The 15,579-nt window shown below is 36.5% G+C and overlaps 1 protein-coding gene across 2 annotated transcripts in view; it reads right to left on the bottom strand.

The window, feature by feature from the left end:
• Positions 1–6,355: 6,355 nt before the first annotated feature.
• The window catches only part of ZC3H11D (zinc finger CCCH-type containing 11D), a 34,993-nt gene continuing 25,769 nt past the window's right edge, over positions 6,356–15,579 (bottom strand). Inside the window, exons 8-13 of one of the 2 annotated variants that reach the window (XM_007449122.1) lie at positions 14,839–14,946; positions 13,376–13,492; positions 11,851–11,955; positions 11,396–11,599; positions 9,909–10,001; positions 6,413–6,582 (exon numbers count right to left, since the gene is read on the bottom strand). In XM_007449122.1, coding sequence (XP_007449184.1) covers positions 6,557–6,582; positions 9,909–10,001; positions 11,396–11,599; positions 11,851–11,955; positions 13,376–13,492; positions 14,839–14,946 — 653 coding nt within the window. In that variant the 3' untranslated portion in view covers positions 6,413–6,556. Of the gene's footprint in view, positions 6,583–9,908; positions 10,002–11,395; positions 11,600–11,850; positions 11,956–13,375; positions 13,493–14,838; positions 14,947–15,579 lie in introns of both variants that reach the window. The other variant, XM_007449123.1, reaches the window with a different exon arrangement.

Below are 15,579 nucleotides of genomic sequence, written 5' to 3'. Positions count from 1 at the left end.
CTTAATACATCACATTAATACATTAACATATATTAATATAATAGCACGTTAATGTTAATGTTTCAGAGAGTCAAATTTACAAATTATATAACACAATGCTAGTCTGAAGATGATTCAAAAATATATACTTAGTTAAATGGAGCTATTTTCTCCCAATAATGAGTAACCATCTCTTGATTATTCAGGCCCATGCAAGAAGCAATAATGTGGATAACCCATAAAATCAACCAACTAACAAATGTTCTCTCTATAATTTTAAATATAGCTTTTTGATAAAACAATTTGCATTTTGAATAAGAATTTATTAGTATGATGAAAGCAATTTTATATCCTTTAAACATAACCCACTAGCTATGGAGGGATAAAAGAAGCTTCTGGATGTCAGGAGGGAGCAAATTTGAAATTATTTCCCTGTGGAATGCAGAGCTATAGTGCCCTGGGCTAGAAATGTCCCAGGGCTGCATGCCTGGGGAGTATAAATTATTAAATCATAATTTTAAAAAGAAAACTAAAAATGAATCTTTTAAAAATTCTCCTACAACTTATGACTTGGTATTTAATTTTTAATGGTATAATGTATCAAAGTTATTTCATTCTTATTGTGTTTTATATATATATATATATATATATATATATTCCTATTAAAATTGGATATAGATTTGTTTTTGAATCAAAAATATAAGAAAGGGAAACATTTCTGCATCCTTAGTTACCAGATCTCATAGGAGAGGAGCAAGTGAGTCTGAGAATTATCATTCTGTTCTCAAAAACAACTTCAAACTGTATTTCTAGCCTATGCTCCAGCTGAAATATACAGATTTTATTATACTAAGTTGCTGTTCAATATCAGGCAAAGTAAATATCAGATTAAGTCCTAAGAGTATGGTCACGTTATTTCTATTATATTGATCAACAAGTAGTGGTAACCTGTCAGATAATTTCCAGTAATAAATGAGTACCATTTATTGAAAACCACCTCTATCCCAGACACAACTCTTAGCACTTCATATATTATCTCTAATGCCCATAACAACTCTATCAGGAAGGTGTTATTACAAATGAGGATATTTATGCACAGAGAGACTAAGTATTTCCTCCTAGGCCAAATGACTAGCAAAAGGCAAAGCCAGGAGCCTAAAAATGTCCTCTGGCTCCAAAGCTCATGTAAGTTTATTGAACTCCTTGGCAATTACCTACTCTTCTTGATAATCACCCTTAATTTGTTCTGTGGCAGTTTTTCCCTGGGGGAAAGAACATAAATATCAACCTGGCAATAGGGACAATTATCTTCACAAACACGACCATCCAAAGCCAACCCAAAGCAGATTGAATTGGAACCAGAAGTTCTCCCAGCCTACTGTGGGTGATCAGTTCTGATTAGCTTGCAAATGGTACAAATTGTCCTGAGTTTATGCCAGGAGCAAAGTAGAAGTTGTGGCTTTTATTTTTTCAGGCAGTTTAAACTCCAATTTGTGACAAAATAATTGTAAGGAGAAAGAAACTGATTTCCAGGTCAAATGGCAGCCTCTGGTAAAAGGAGCCAAAATTCATTTTCAAAGGAAATGCTGTCTATAGAAAACTTTTCTTAAAGATAGCATAGATATGTCCTAAGATTAGAAGTGAAAACAAGCTATTTGGATCCCTCAAGTAAATCTAAGAGGATTTAGGTAAAAATGTATAATAGTCCTATTGTAAGATAAGAAGTTATTTACATCAAAGGAATAAAGGCTTTTAAATAAGAGAAATAAAACACAGCCCCTTAAGTGATAAATGCAAGAGGACTAGTGCCCAATTTTTATAAATGTGCCCTTGTTTATTTGGAAAGTATATTTAGGGGGTTCTTGTAACTTTAGGAGTGGAACATGCTTGCCTGTCCCTCTTCCAGCCTTCCTTCCTTTACCCAAATATTGGCAAGCATAGCAGTAAAGAGAGGTTCATCAAACTTTTCATTCAGTGGTACATTTCTAAATATTCTATGACTCATATATACATTCAACAAGCAGTTTTTGTAGAGTTTAAGTTTTGCCTGTGCCATTGTGTTTGATTCATTTGAAATTTACTTCTTGTGTGATATTAGGGATCCATTGTCTTTTTTTTCTTTAGGGATACTCAATTTCCCCAAACATTTATTTAATAACCTCTTCTTTCTCTACTGATCTACAATACCATTTCTGCCATATGTCAGATTTACATAGCTAGGTAGGTTGGTTTTCTAGGCTCTCTGTTCTCTTCGATTTTGCCTCAGATATCATAATAATGTCAATACTATGCTGTAGCAGATATAAAATATAGTTTTATAATATTAGATAGCTTTAGATCAAATCGTGATATATGACAGGCAAAGCCCCACACTTTATTCTTCTCTGTTGGTAATATCTTGGTTATTCTTAAGGCTTCGGAATTTCATATTAGTTTCAGAATAAGCTTGTCAAGTTTCAGGGAAAAAGCCTGTTAGGATTTTGATTGACATGATATCATGACTAGGTCAATTTGCAGACAATTGACATTTTTTAACATATTGTGTTTTTCTATCCATGATTATGGTATAGCATTTCATTTATTTTTTTTAGGTGTTGTTAGAAACTTTCATTAAAGTTTTATAGATTTATGCACAAAATTCTTGCCCATTCATGAGTCAGTTACTTAAAATAAATTTCTTTCTCTTTACACACACACACACACACACACACACCCTATTGGTCATGTTTCTCTGGAGAACCCTAATAAAAATTTTGGTACTGAGAGTGGCTCTATGGGAACATAACCTAAGGATGTTTTCTGAATTGGTTCTAGGGTTTCTGCCCTTGGATCTCTAATCTAATTAGTTTTAAAGGCACTAATTTCTCTATTTCTAGCAGTAGAGCATTGATAATTAATGGTGTGATGTGGCAATAGAAATATGCAAAAATATCACCATTGGATACTCATAATCAAACACTTCTATGGGGCAAGGATCTAGGTAACCATGTGTATGATACTTCTGAGCATTTTTGTCAAACTAACAAATATAATGAGATGGGCTGGTTGCTCCTAATGTCACTGAACAAAATGAAAAAAGAAAAAAAATGAACTCAGGAAATTGAATATTTAAAAACAAACAAACAAAAAGGAACAAAGAGTACCACTCACCATCCAGTTATACTAAGGGTTAAATCTCAACCCACCGCAGTCACCCACTGACAGAGCATGCCCTGAGAGGAATTCAGGATGGAAAAAACAGGATGAGACATTCTGAGCTTTGGAATAAACAGACCCCTAGATAGTTAGATATATATCTCAGGAAGAACTTCAATAATCCCAGATTCTTGCATCTTCCCATATATAGAAAAGCAGTAAAATCATTTGTTCTTTGTGATTAGCAGTAATCTTTTACTAAGATATATGCATGATTGATTATGTTTTTTCTAGCCAAAAAATTCATATATATATATACTGGCTTCTCCCCTACTTCTTCAGAGCTGGTTACTCAGAGGTACTGAGAAGCTATCTCCCAGGTGGTAGTCCTCAGTAAGACCCTGAATAAAACTTAAACTCACAACAGTCATGTGCATTTTTCTTTACATTGACAAATTCCTAGCTCATACATCACATAGAAAGTGAAACCTGAAAGTTTCTATGTCTGCCCCGAAAGAAGGCTCTTTATTTGTCATAGGCACAGGGTTGAGAATGCTGGAAAACAAACCTAAAATCTCATCCTGGAGTGACTGAATTACAATGCAAATTGAATTCACAGGCTCACAGGGTATTTACTGTTACGATTATGGCATTCATTGCGAAGGAACATACTCCTGAAAGTTGAAATAGGAACATATAGGAAGACTTTGATGAAACTGGGAACCATGAGGAAGTATGCTACACTCCAAAGTAACTGCTTGAGTTTTCTAATTTATACAGACAAAAGTCCAAGGAATGTGTGTGGGAATGAATTTTAAAGATGTGGAATAATCACGGAAGGAACATAGAATTGGATCGAGCCAAATTTGTTGATATGGGCCCACTAAGCAGAGATTCTGCACTTAGGTGCAGCTTGGGAAATTAGAAAGTGTTCTAATTGGTTGGTTGGTTGGTTGGTTTAAATATGGACTAAAAGGTAGTCCAGAGTGAGTCCAGAGTGAGTCCAGACCTGCCTTGATTTATTGTAGAGGAAGGGATTTAAATGTTTAGAGAGATTGGAGTGTTAGAGTACATTTGTCACTTAAAATCTACTCAGCCACCCTGGAAGGGTCCCAGAGCCACCTTTGTGTCCTCCCAAAATTCATATGTTTTTGAAGGCCTAACCCCCAATGCCTCAGAATGTGACCTTATTTGGATATAAGGTCTATACAGAGGTAATCCAGTTAAAATGAGGTCATTTGAATGGGCCCTAATCCAACATGACTGTGTTCTTATAAAAGAATAAATATGAACACAGAAACACATATTAAGGGAAGATGATACGAAGAGACACAAGGAGAAAACAGTGATCTATAAGCCAAGAAGACAGTCCTGCAATAGATCCTTCAGAAAAAACCAACCCACTGACACCTTGATTTCAGACTTCTAGCCTCCAGATTTGTGAGACAATAAATTTCTGTTGAGTCACTCAGTTTGTGGTACTTTATTATAGCAGCCCTAGCTAACTAACATACTAAACACCCAATAAATGCTATTTTTATTATTATTTTTATTACTGTTGTATTTTGAAAAGAGTAGAATCATTGAACACCAGTGAAATTCATTGAAAGCTTTTGTATGTGCCAGATAAGCAACTGCCCAACAGTGGCACTGTAGAATTTAAGCTTAAATGCACTACTTGTATGTTTAGGAGTCAGTAAGCATTGCATCTTGCTGGCTTCCAAATGTTTGGTTGTCCACTTACCTTTGTCATCCCCTATCTTTTCTTATTTTGGGGTTTGTTATCTTCTTCCTTCCTGGTTACTGGTTTACCCCCATTTAAACCAAGTGCCCTTTCTCTAAATCACAAACATTAAAACAAGGTTGATTAATGCCACTGTCTGACTTGGTCCTTTAGACAAAGTTTATCATAATAAAAATGTACATTTATTCAGGAATTATACATGTACACATTCAGAAGAATCACATTCAAGGCTTCCTTTATATTTTCCTCTTTCCTCATTGATTCTTCAGCATTTGGCATGCAATGCAGATACACACTGAGACTCTGTACTTCAAGAAAGAGATCTTGAATTTCCTTCTTTGAACCCCTCCTTCTTCATCACTAGTTGGAAAGTTTTAGAAGGGCACAGATCTGTCTGTTACATGGAATTATAGGCTGTTTCCTATCACCTTCCATCTAGACATCTTTTCAGCTCAGCTCTTTTCTTACATCCCTCTCAAACTATCTTACCAAGATACTTTGCTGACACAGTTTTCATTTCTCTGCTCTATCTGTAAAAAAAACAAAGTGACTATAACCTTAAGTTTTTGCAAGTGTGGAGACAGAGCACCATTAGAAGCCAGAAACTAGGGTTTATTATTCCACAAGCTGGAATCACACCATATAAAATGTTTTAAAATAAAATATTTCTAAGAACCCTGATGGCCTCCCTTCCCCAATAAATATTGAACAAGAAGCTACCAATAACCACAAGATGCATGCAAATATAAATACAGGGTGTTCTGAAGTCTTAGTGAAGTTCTGAGCCTTCATAAACTCAGAAGTATAAGTGTTACAAACTTAGAAAAACATCATTTGAAAGGTTAATTACTTATATTGCTCTCATACTTTTTTTTTTTTAATTGGGGTATAGTTGTTATATTTGTAAGCATTTATACTTTTCGAGTTTACTGAAGCCTTAAAAGCTCACTCTAGACTTTGTGGATACCATGTTATTAATTCACTTTTTTTTTTTCCTTTTACAAGTTGTTTTCTCCAGTATGATCATATAATTTTTGTTTTCATGGTAGGAAAATGTTTATTTTTCAGTTTTGAATGTAGCACATTTCAGCAGATAGATTTTGTAGTTGTCAATTAAAAGACATTGTTCAGCAGCTTCCCTGAATAATAAACCAATCTTTGTCTCTTTCTACAACACATTGAAGTGTATTTCTATTAGAATTCCTCTCATACTCACCACCAAACTGTAATCCTGGGACTTCATTGAATTTGTTTACATTTTATCTGTAACTATCACAGACGCCCAGCTTAAAATCTAGGTAAAGAAAGAAAATGTGAGGTTTCTTCCTTAAAGAATATTGCAAAATAGAAATCAAAGGCACAGTTTTACTCCTCAATCTGTGCAATCTTAGTTTACAATTAAAGAATGATTTTAATTGTCAAACTTTTAAATTTTATTAAATGTTTGTGGCAATGCATTGAATGAATTCCAGACCTATATAAATACACAGGCAGCTGTTTGTAATTTGCATTTTTATCAGTTTTGAAAGAGCACAATGTACTTCCTGCATCTTATTTTCAGAATTTGCAATTATCATATTTGGCTATCCAGTGTACAGTATGGACTACTTGAGTATCTCATTCTTTGAATTTTCATTTTGATTGTAAACCAGATGATCTCTGGCACTTTTCTCTTTTCTCATTTTTCAACCTCCAGGTTTACTTCCTCCCATTTCTTCTTGGCTCTAATAATAAAGTAGAAAAAAGATTTCAATTATTTTCTTTTTCAGCGTTTTGCAGGGTACCAAAAATTTGCATATCTTTTGCTAATCAGTTACCATAATCTAAAGACAAGACAAAAACTAAGCTTATTCTAATTCATAAATTTTCAGAATGCCATTCAAACTAATTCCACTTCTTTCTGAAGCTCGCTTGCTGTGATTTGAATTTAGATGGAGGGGTGGAGAGGAATGGAAATAATACAGTATATAGAAGGCTGCACCATGGGGCACCCAGAATGAACAGAATGAATGTCCCCTCCTCTGGAGAAAGGGCACCTCCAGTCACACCAGCTGTATGTCTATCAGAAAGGACAAGTGGCCTCAAGGAAAGGCTGACAATGACATCTCTAACTGCCTTCAGCTCCTTTCCTCGATTCCTGCAGACACATTTTCCTCTCCTATTGCATTAGCCTCATAGCAGCCAACATTGTCCCAAAGACTCCTCTCACCCAGTAACACTGCTGAGGCCTTGGCTCCAGATATTCCTTAGAGGAGTAGACTAGTGGCTCTCTCCAGCAGTCCACCTGTCCCCCTGGGAAACACTGAAATCTCTCCTTTGTGCCCTAGCAGGAAGTGCAGGGGAGGAAACACAAGCTACTCTTTCTCCCCCTATTCTGGTGATGACAACAACAACTGGAAAGGATAAGAGTTTAGGGGTGTGCTTCCCTGGTGACGCAGTGGTTGAGATTCTGCCTGCCGATGCAGGGGACATGGGTTCGTGCCCCGGTCCGGGAAGATCCCACATACCGCAGAGCGGCTGGGCCCGTGAGCCATGGCCGCTGAGCCTGTGCGTCCGGAGCCTGTGCTCCGCGACGGGAGAGGCCACAATGGTGAGAGGCCCACGTACCGCAAAAATAAAAAAGAGTTTAGGGGTTACACATTTCCCAGCAAAAGCTCAGGTAAATAAGAAAACTAGCTTTATTTTGTTATAATTCTATTTAATTTCTTGATTATAAACTCCCATTCTGCCTGATGTACAAAATTTGCATATAAACTCAGTCCCATTCAGTGCTTTCTTAGCTACTTCACATGTATATGTCAGTCACATTCAGATTTGGAATTCTGAGGGTTTTTCTCCCTCCCCTACCTTCCTGCTGCTTATCCTAATTTCTATGGTTGGGACTGGGGAGGGTGGTTGCTGCTGTGTGACAGGTAGGAAAAGAATGTCCTCTCAACAGTCTTGGGCTTCAACAAGGTCTGGGTCCTGTGTTGGTGAACAGTGGCCCAGATAACATAGTCTAAGGTTTCTCAGGCTTTAATGTGTATCCTAATCACCTGGGGATCTTCTTCAAATGCAGATAATGATTCAGTAGGTCTGAGATGGAGATTCCACACTCCTAACAAGCTCCCAGGTGATATCACTGCTGGTGGTCCCCAGACCATACTTCACGTAACAGGGGTTTGATCAGTGGATGATGGCTTGGTTTCTAATCGACTTCCTGGCACAGCAAACTGCTGAGGTTCCAGCTGAGTCCTCCCCAGAATATCACCCAACCACAAAGGCATCTTTCTGATGCTGTCCCTTTAGGCCTAGCCAGAAGACTTTGTGTAGACCTGCTGGTCCTCTCTCCCAGGAACTCACTCTCACTTGAAACTCACAGGGTTATGTGATGCCCTCCCAAGCAGCCCTGGAGCTCGGCAATCTCAAGAGGCTCTGTCTCCAGCCCTCTCGCGTTAGACGTGCCTCATCCTCCCCACAAACCCACCACCAGATGGCCTTGAGAAACTCTCTCCAAAGCTTCCCCCCTAGATTGCATCTGCGAAGTACAATGCAGAGCCTCTTTATACTCAGATTCTTAAAAGTTCCAGAGGAATTCTATCATAGACCTTTCTATCCCTGGGCCCTGGCATAGCTGGAGGTGGTGGGAGAAGGGGAGGAGGGAACTAGTACTGTGTAGGTGGCTTCACAGTTTCTGCTCTCCTGCTGTCTCACCACACCCTCCTCCTTACTTTTCAGATTGAAAGAAAAGAGCAGTTTCATCCCCTGTCATATCCCTTTTCCTGTGGCATACGTGGATGGTACATGCTTCATACTCTCAAGTGACCCCTCCTTTCTCCAAATCCTTTGGTGATTCATGTTTCACTGTGTGGGATGGGAGGGGAGAAGGGGTACATGCTGCAATACAAGAGTAGTCACTGGGACAGGGGCAGGGGGGTGAGAAGCACATCCTTTAATACTTCAAATAACATTCCACCACAAGGAAACTGGGGGAGAAAAAGATGTGACTTGACAATCGGTAGTTTTATCTAAGATTTTCATTGCCTTTTCACCTCCTTCCCCCCAAAATTAACTGCAACCCACATGAAGTGAAGAGGAAATATAATCAATTAAATAGTGCCACAGCAGAGTTTTCTTGCAGTACAATATGATTTGGGAAGAGATGGGAAAAAAGAAAACAACTGACTCTGGTATAAGTATATATACAGGTCTGCATACTGCATCACAGTTATAGTCAAGAGTTTATAGGGAAATACTGCTTTAGAAGATCTTAGCTGTTTATTTTGGAAAGTGTACAGTTTCTAGTCTGGATGTGTTCTGATTCATTCTGGGAACCTTTCATATAAGAGTTTATGGATTTCAGATGATTCTGAAAGTTCTAGGCTACTGATTTAGGTAGGAACTCCCTATCTAGGTCTTTTTCTGAAAGGTTCAGTTTTCCAGGAAATAACTGAAACCATTTTATCCTGTGTGGTTTTCCAAACCCACTGCGCCAGCCCCAGAATAAGCTGGGAGAAGACAACAAGCTTTTTATTAGAAGAACCAGATCCCAAACCTGAGGCCGGATCTGCTACAAACCTTTACACTGAGGAGGTTCCTGGAATCCCTACACCCTCCCAGAGCACAGAGCACAAGGGGGAGACCATAGTCACTTTGAACCTCCCAGCCTGGAAACTACATCTTAGATGCCTTGTCAGTCAGCACCAGCCAATATGTGTCCATGGGGATATAGTAGGGCTTTAATATTTTGTGTCAAAATATGGATTTATATATTGCTTTGTAGTTCAACAAAGAATGCATCTTATATTACATAACTGCTGAAACTGCTATGCTTCTAAGGAGAGAAATATATCAAAAGATTTCTGATAAAATAAAAATAGGCAAAGGAAAACACAATAAAAAAGTAAAATTAAATTGCTAGTAGAGAAGATATCTACTAAACTCCAAGTAATTATGTTCAGGTATATGGTGAAAACTTTCTAAATTTTCTAAAATATGTTCCTTGAGCTTAAAAACTTGTCATTTATTTTCAGAATTGTATGATGCATTAAAATCACTGGTAAATGTTTACCTGAATATATCTTTTCAGTTTTTGAAAATGTTTTTGAAAAAGGGATTCTTTTTTGCCAGGCTGAACCATTATATGATGTTGACATATATTTATCTGAGAGAAAAAGGAAACAGGAATTAAATATTTTATAATGTTAAAATCATATTCCAGGAGCATTTCAAAGTTATAAGTATCTCAGAGGTGAAGCTATTCTCTAATAATTCATTTTACCATTTCAAGGCTAAGGCATCAGGGATACAAGTGAGCTTATTAAAACCATTTAAGGTATCAATGAACATGGTTATACATCTCTTAATTGACTGTTCAGTTCCTCAAATAAGGCTTTTGCTCCCACGAGGCTAAGCTAGAGAAGAGTATGATATGTGTATGTAATCAAAATGTTTCATTGCGTGGCTTTGCCATGATTTTACATAAAATTCTGTTAACATTTGCAGAGCTAAAGAAAGGAAGGAAGGAAGGAAGGTAGGTAGGTAGGTGAGGCCACCTTAACACAAATCTAGACTGTGGCATCAAACTGCTCTGGTAGTTACTGTATTCTTCACAGCTAAATTCTTCACAGTAAAATTATAATAAAATTAATAATAAAATAATAGTAGTAAATAAAATTAAAAATCTGTTTCACTTAAGAATATCCTTATTTTTATATATAAATCCATACATCATTCCATTCTAAAACAAATAAAAGAAAATAATTTAAAAGCTAACTTCTATTTAAATTGTAAAAGGAGGACCTAAGAGAGACATAGAGTTTTCACTTATGTTTCAGAAAGTACACAACATTGAGAACTCTACTAACTAGACTGTGCACACAGGAAAATACAAACATGAAATTACAGGGAATTGAGTGACCTTTTATTAAGTTGAGAAGACAAACCCAACTTTAAAAGAGCCAAATTCATCTGAGAGGGGGAAAAAAAAAGAGAGATTTGGTTCCCTCCTCCCTTGCGTCCTTGTACTTCCTGAGACATACTATGACTTTGCCTATTACATGATGAAATGATTTAAAAGCAATCTGGGCACGGGTGGGAGAGATGAGAGGTTGTCAAAAATATTGCAGTTAACCCCCAAACTAACCCTTTCAGAAAGTAATCATGAAGGCCTAAAGAAAAACCACAGCACTAGACAGAAAGTGACAATTGAACAATGCAGTCAGTGGAACAAGAAAATGTCAACCACTCAAAAACAATCCTCAAGAGTGAAATAAAGTTATCCAGGGGGAACAAAGTGCAGTGCTCTGAGACAAAATTCTAGAGAGGGTCATGTCAAACCATCTGCATGCAACATGTTTCTCCAATATCCTTTAAATCACGTGCACTCCTGCACATGGACAAAAATCCTCTTACTAGTTTTCTAAGATGTTATGGTGGTGATGGCCTGGGAAAAGAAGGGGGTGGATAGCAATTAAGATTAGTTGGACCATCAGGAAATTCCATGGGAATGCAAACCACAGACATGAGTAAAGAGCCTATATAAGTGTAGAACTCCACCTGAACAGAGGTTGAATTTGGGTTCCTTGTTAACATCAACTTTATTGTAGGACCCGTTTGTGGGCCTGCTGCGGGGAGGTGCATTCATTGAGACAGTTCTGACAGCATCTCTCTGACCATGGATATAGGAGGCATTCTCAGAGTTTCTGTTTTTATTATTGCGATGGTAACTCATTTTATTTTTGGGATTTGGAGCCTGTACTGCTATAAAAGAAAGGGGGAAGAGAGTGAGGGTTAAAACAAGCTGGTTTCACACCCGTAAGTAACATATTGCACTTTAAATGTTTGATAGCACAATGGAAGATAATGTAAGCTAAAAGAACTAAGTTTATAGGAATTGGGCTGACATCTAAAATAACATGTTGCATGACAATGACTTGTTGTTCTGCTAGAAAATATTATTTAATCTCTTTTCAAATTACAATTTAGGAATATCAAATACATAGACACTTTACCTCTCTGAATTTCTGGGCCAGGAAAGTTCTTTGGTTCATCATAAATCCATTTTCTTTTTTTCAGGCCTTTAAAATGAGGCTTCCTCACTGGCTGGACGTCATTTACTTAAAGAAGATACAAAGTTTTACAGTTTTTAAAGAGACACTTTCATCTGAAAATTACTGTAGGTGATAATTACATATCTGTGCATTCACATGTCAAGCAAGAGAAAAAAAATAAATGTACCACCCCAATACTTTACTTTCTAGAACAAAGGGTGATTTAATTTTAAGTACCAAAAAAAATCTATCTTGGAAATTGATTGATGAGAAAACTTTCAATAAGTAACATTCCTTTGGAGAAAAATGCTTTTCTCCAAAGGAATGTGTGGATCTTTTTAGGTTTAAAAGAACATAAAATTACAATCCAAATATAATTATATATCTCATTATAATGTTATTTTTAAGTAGTTTTAGAATTGTTATTTTGAACATAAATCTTTCTGTACTTTTTAAGCCTACACTACTACTTATTAAGAAGTTGCATTAGTGTAAAATACTTTAATGACTATTACCTTACTGTTTTAAGATCTTAAGAAGTTGGGGGTATAGATAGTTTGGTGAAACAAGCCTCAATAATCAGAATTTGTAAGTGTTAATATCACTAAGTTATTCACTTCTTGCTTGCATGTTTTCACGTGGAAAATTTTATGTGCATGCTCAATTTTCCAGGAATTTCTAAGGTACATTTCTCCAGAGTATCTTAAAACGATTTAGTAAAGAGGAGCATTCACAAGTAACTACTACACAGAGAAAATGAACATCAAATTCACTATGTAGATTACATGAGCCCTCTACAGTGGGCCGATAAATCTCTCTTTGCCCTAGCTCTCATCTTCAGCTTCAGCAGTAAACCTTCAGTGAAGCTCTGATTCACCACCTCCTCTCCAAACATCATGCTCCACCCTTACTCGCATGCTCCCACTCCTAGAACTTGGAAACCATATTTTTCACAAGTGTCACTAAACTAAGCTGCTCTGAGGTAAACCATCACAGTTCCCTTTGTTTCCCGGCTGGGGCTGAAGAATATTACAGGGGTTCAGTAAATGAAATAAGGAAAAGGAAGGAAGAAGGGAGGGAAACAGGAAGATTCATGAGTCTTAATTGTATCAAGAGAAGAAGCTCCAGGTACTAAATAGCAAGGAGAAGCCCAATCAAGAAAAATAATCTGAAACATAATAAAAATTTGTCAACGTATCCCAGCACGGGTTAAATTTAAAATGTACCAATGAAGCTTCAGCGAACGTAATATATTATTAACTTTAATATCTAAATCAAACTAGTGGGAAAGTGTATAATTTACTAGGACCTACATCACAATTCATTGTCAATTAGAAGAATATTGTGTCTTTAATTCTTAATCCTGAATAGTTTTCAAACCATCCTTTTTTCTTTCTTTTTTAAACTTCTACTGCAAATAAGCAAAATAAATCCACGATAAGGCAAATACATCTAAGGCCAAAAAGTGATAGAGCTGATGTCTCACTTGAAGAGGGGTCCTCTCTGCACTTCATACTGATATTCTCAGTAGCATTTAATACATGCATTGTAGGTACTAGTCGGGTAGTTAGGGAACGCTTTGGATGAGGACTGTCCTTGTTATCTTTTAAAGCAAATTAAGAAAACAGAATGTCACTATTAGTAAAAAGAAGTGTTTCCGTTGGTATTTCACTTTGCAAGCATTATATGATGGGCATACCTATTTAAAATATATATACGTATATTAATTTTTAGAACCCACCACTGAAATTCCCGAATTACCACATTGAGTCCCCCAAATTTGTCACTAACAAAACATTAAAAATTCAGAAATAACAGCCATTATCTTCAATATGTAAATTACATATTTGTGGCAATATTTTTAATACCTCTGTATAAAAAAATAAAATACAAAAAAATAAAAGGTTATCAATTTTACATCAAGTGTGCCAATTTAAACCAAGGATGAAGAAATATCTGTAACAGTCATCACTTGTTCTAAGCTTTGGAGCAGGGCCATCCAATAGAGTTTTCTACAATGATGGAAACATTCTAAATCTGTGCTGTCTGAAATGATAGCCACTGGTCACATGTGGGTATTGAGCACTTGCAGTATGGCTGGTGCAACTGATGAGCTGAATTTTAAAATTTTATTTAATTTTAATTAACTTAAACAGCCACACGTGAATGGTGGCTATGGTTATTAGTGTAGTTAGAGGTGTGTGTTTTTTGATGGATTGAACAAAAGAGAGGAAACAAGATTTACATATAATTTCCCATAAGGAGAATTTGATCACAAGTGTCTTCCTGTTCTTGAGAATATTTATTTAATGGTGGGGAAAACAGTAGATGTAATTGGTTAATACTTAGATGGAGAACATGTGAAGTTCTCTAATTACAGGACAGCTGTACTGTCTGTGACTGAGAGAGCTGCCCAGCAGAGGTCCCAGCTGGGGGATTCTAAGCACGCTAAAGGCAGCATAAAACTATAGAGGATGTATTTTATTATCATATCTCTGGATTATTCACAGACTATAATTAGTAATAATCATAAAGTGGGGAAGTCAGCGTGAGAATTAATACTCTTCTCAGTATATATATCTTCAAAAAGCTTTCTAAGAAAATTCAATCACACTGAATATTGGAAGATGAAAAAAAAAAAACAACTAAAGAGGACTGGGTATTACCATTTAAGAGGACCAATAACTTTAGAGCTAGCAAGACTCCTAGAAATTATGTAGTCCAACAGGCTAATTTTTCAGATAAGGAAACTGAAGCTAAAAAAAGATGAAGCCCCATAGGCAAATAATTAGGGATAGAGCCAGAACTGGAAACTTAGGGCTTCTGACTCCTCTCTAGTGTATTTTGTGTATATTTTTATTTATTACCTTGCCTCTACAACAATCATGCTGTATATTTAACTTGTCTATACAAATTACAAATGGATCAAAATATAGACTGGCTCATTACCTTTAGCATTTGAACATTTAGACATCGTGATTTCTTTCTCTTCAGTTAAAGCTTCATTTTCATCTACTCCAAGATATATGATCCTCTGTGGAATGTAGCAGTCACCTCCTATGACAATAACTTACTGTCAGTGGCAATTATGGCAGAACATTGTACAAAATTATGTTTTAATACAGGATAATCCTCCCCTAAAATACCCCCTTTTGCACAGTTTTATGTAAATACTTCTCAGTGATACCATCATCATCTCTATACATATCATATATGTTTTGATTAATACGTGTGTGTGTATATATATATATGAAAATACAGTATGTACACTTGCAGATAATTGGAAGAAAATTCACACAGTCAACACAATTTTCCATATAACAATCTTTATCACACTTTAGAGATACTCAGAGTAAATATAATTTATCTTCCACATAATATCTTCAGATATATGAAAGCAATTTTTATGTTCCTTAAAGATCTTCTATATTCCAGGATAAATATCCATAGTTGCTTTAAATATTACTTAATTACTTAATTTCAGATCCTTCACCATACAAGTTACCCTTTCTTAACATAAGATATTTGTTTCAAGTAACCTTGTTTAAAAATGATGCCCAACTTCCCTGGTGGCACAGTGGTTGAGAGTCCGCCTGCCAATGCAGGGGACACGGGTTCGTGCCCCGGTCCGGGAAGATCCCACATGCCGCGGAGCGGCTAGGCCTGTGAGCCATGGTCGCTGAGCCTGCA

The sequence above is a fragment of the Lipotes vexillifer genome, unplaced genomic scaffold (assembly GCF_000442215.2).
Source record: "Lipotes vexillifer unplaced genomic scaffold, Lipotes_vexillifer_v1.1 scaffold415, whole genome shotgun sequence".
In the NCBI taxonomy this organism is placed as follows: domain Eukaryota; kingdom Metazoa; phylum Chordata; class Mammalia; order Artiodactyla; family Lipotidae; genus Lipotes; species Lipotes vexillifer.
The sequence above is the reverse complement of the archived record's forward strand: the minus strand, read 5'-3'. Positions and strand labels throughout refer to the sequence as shown.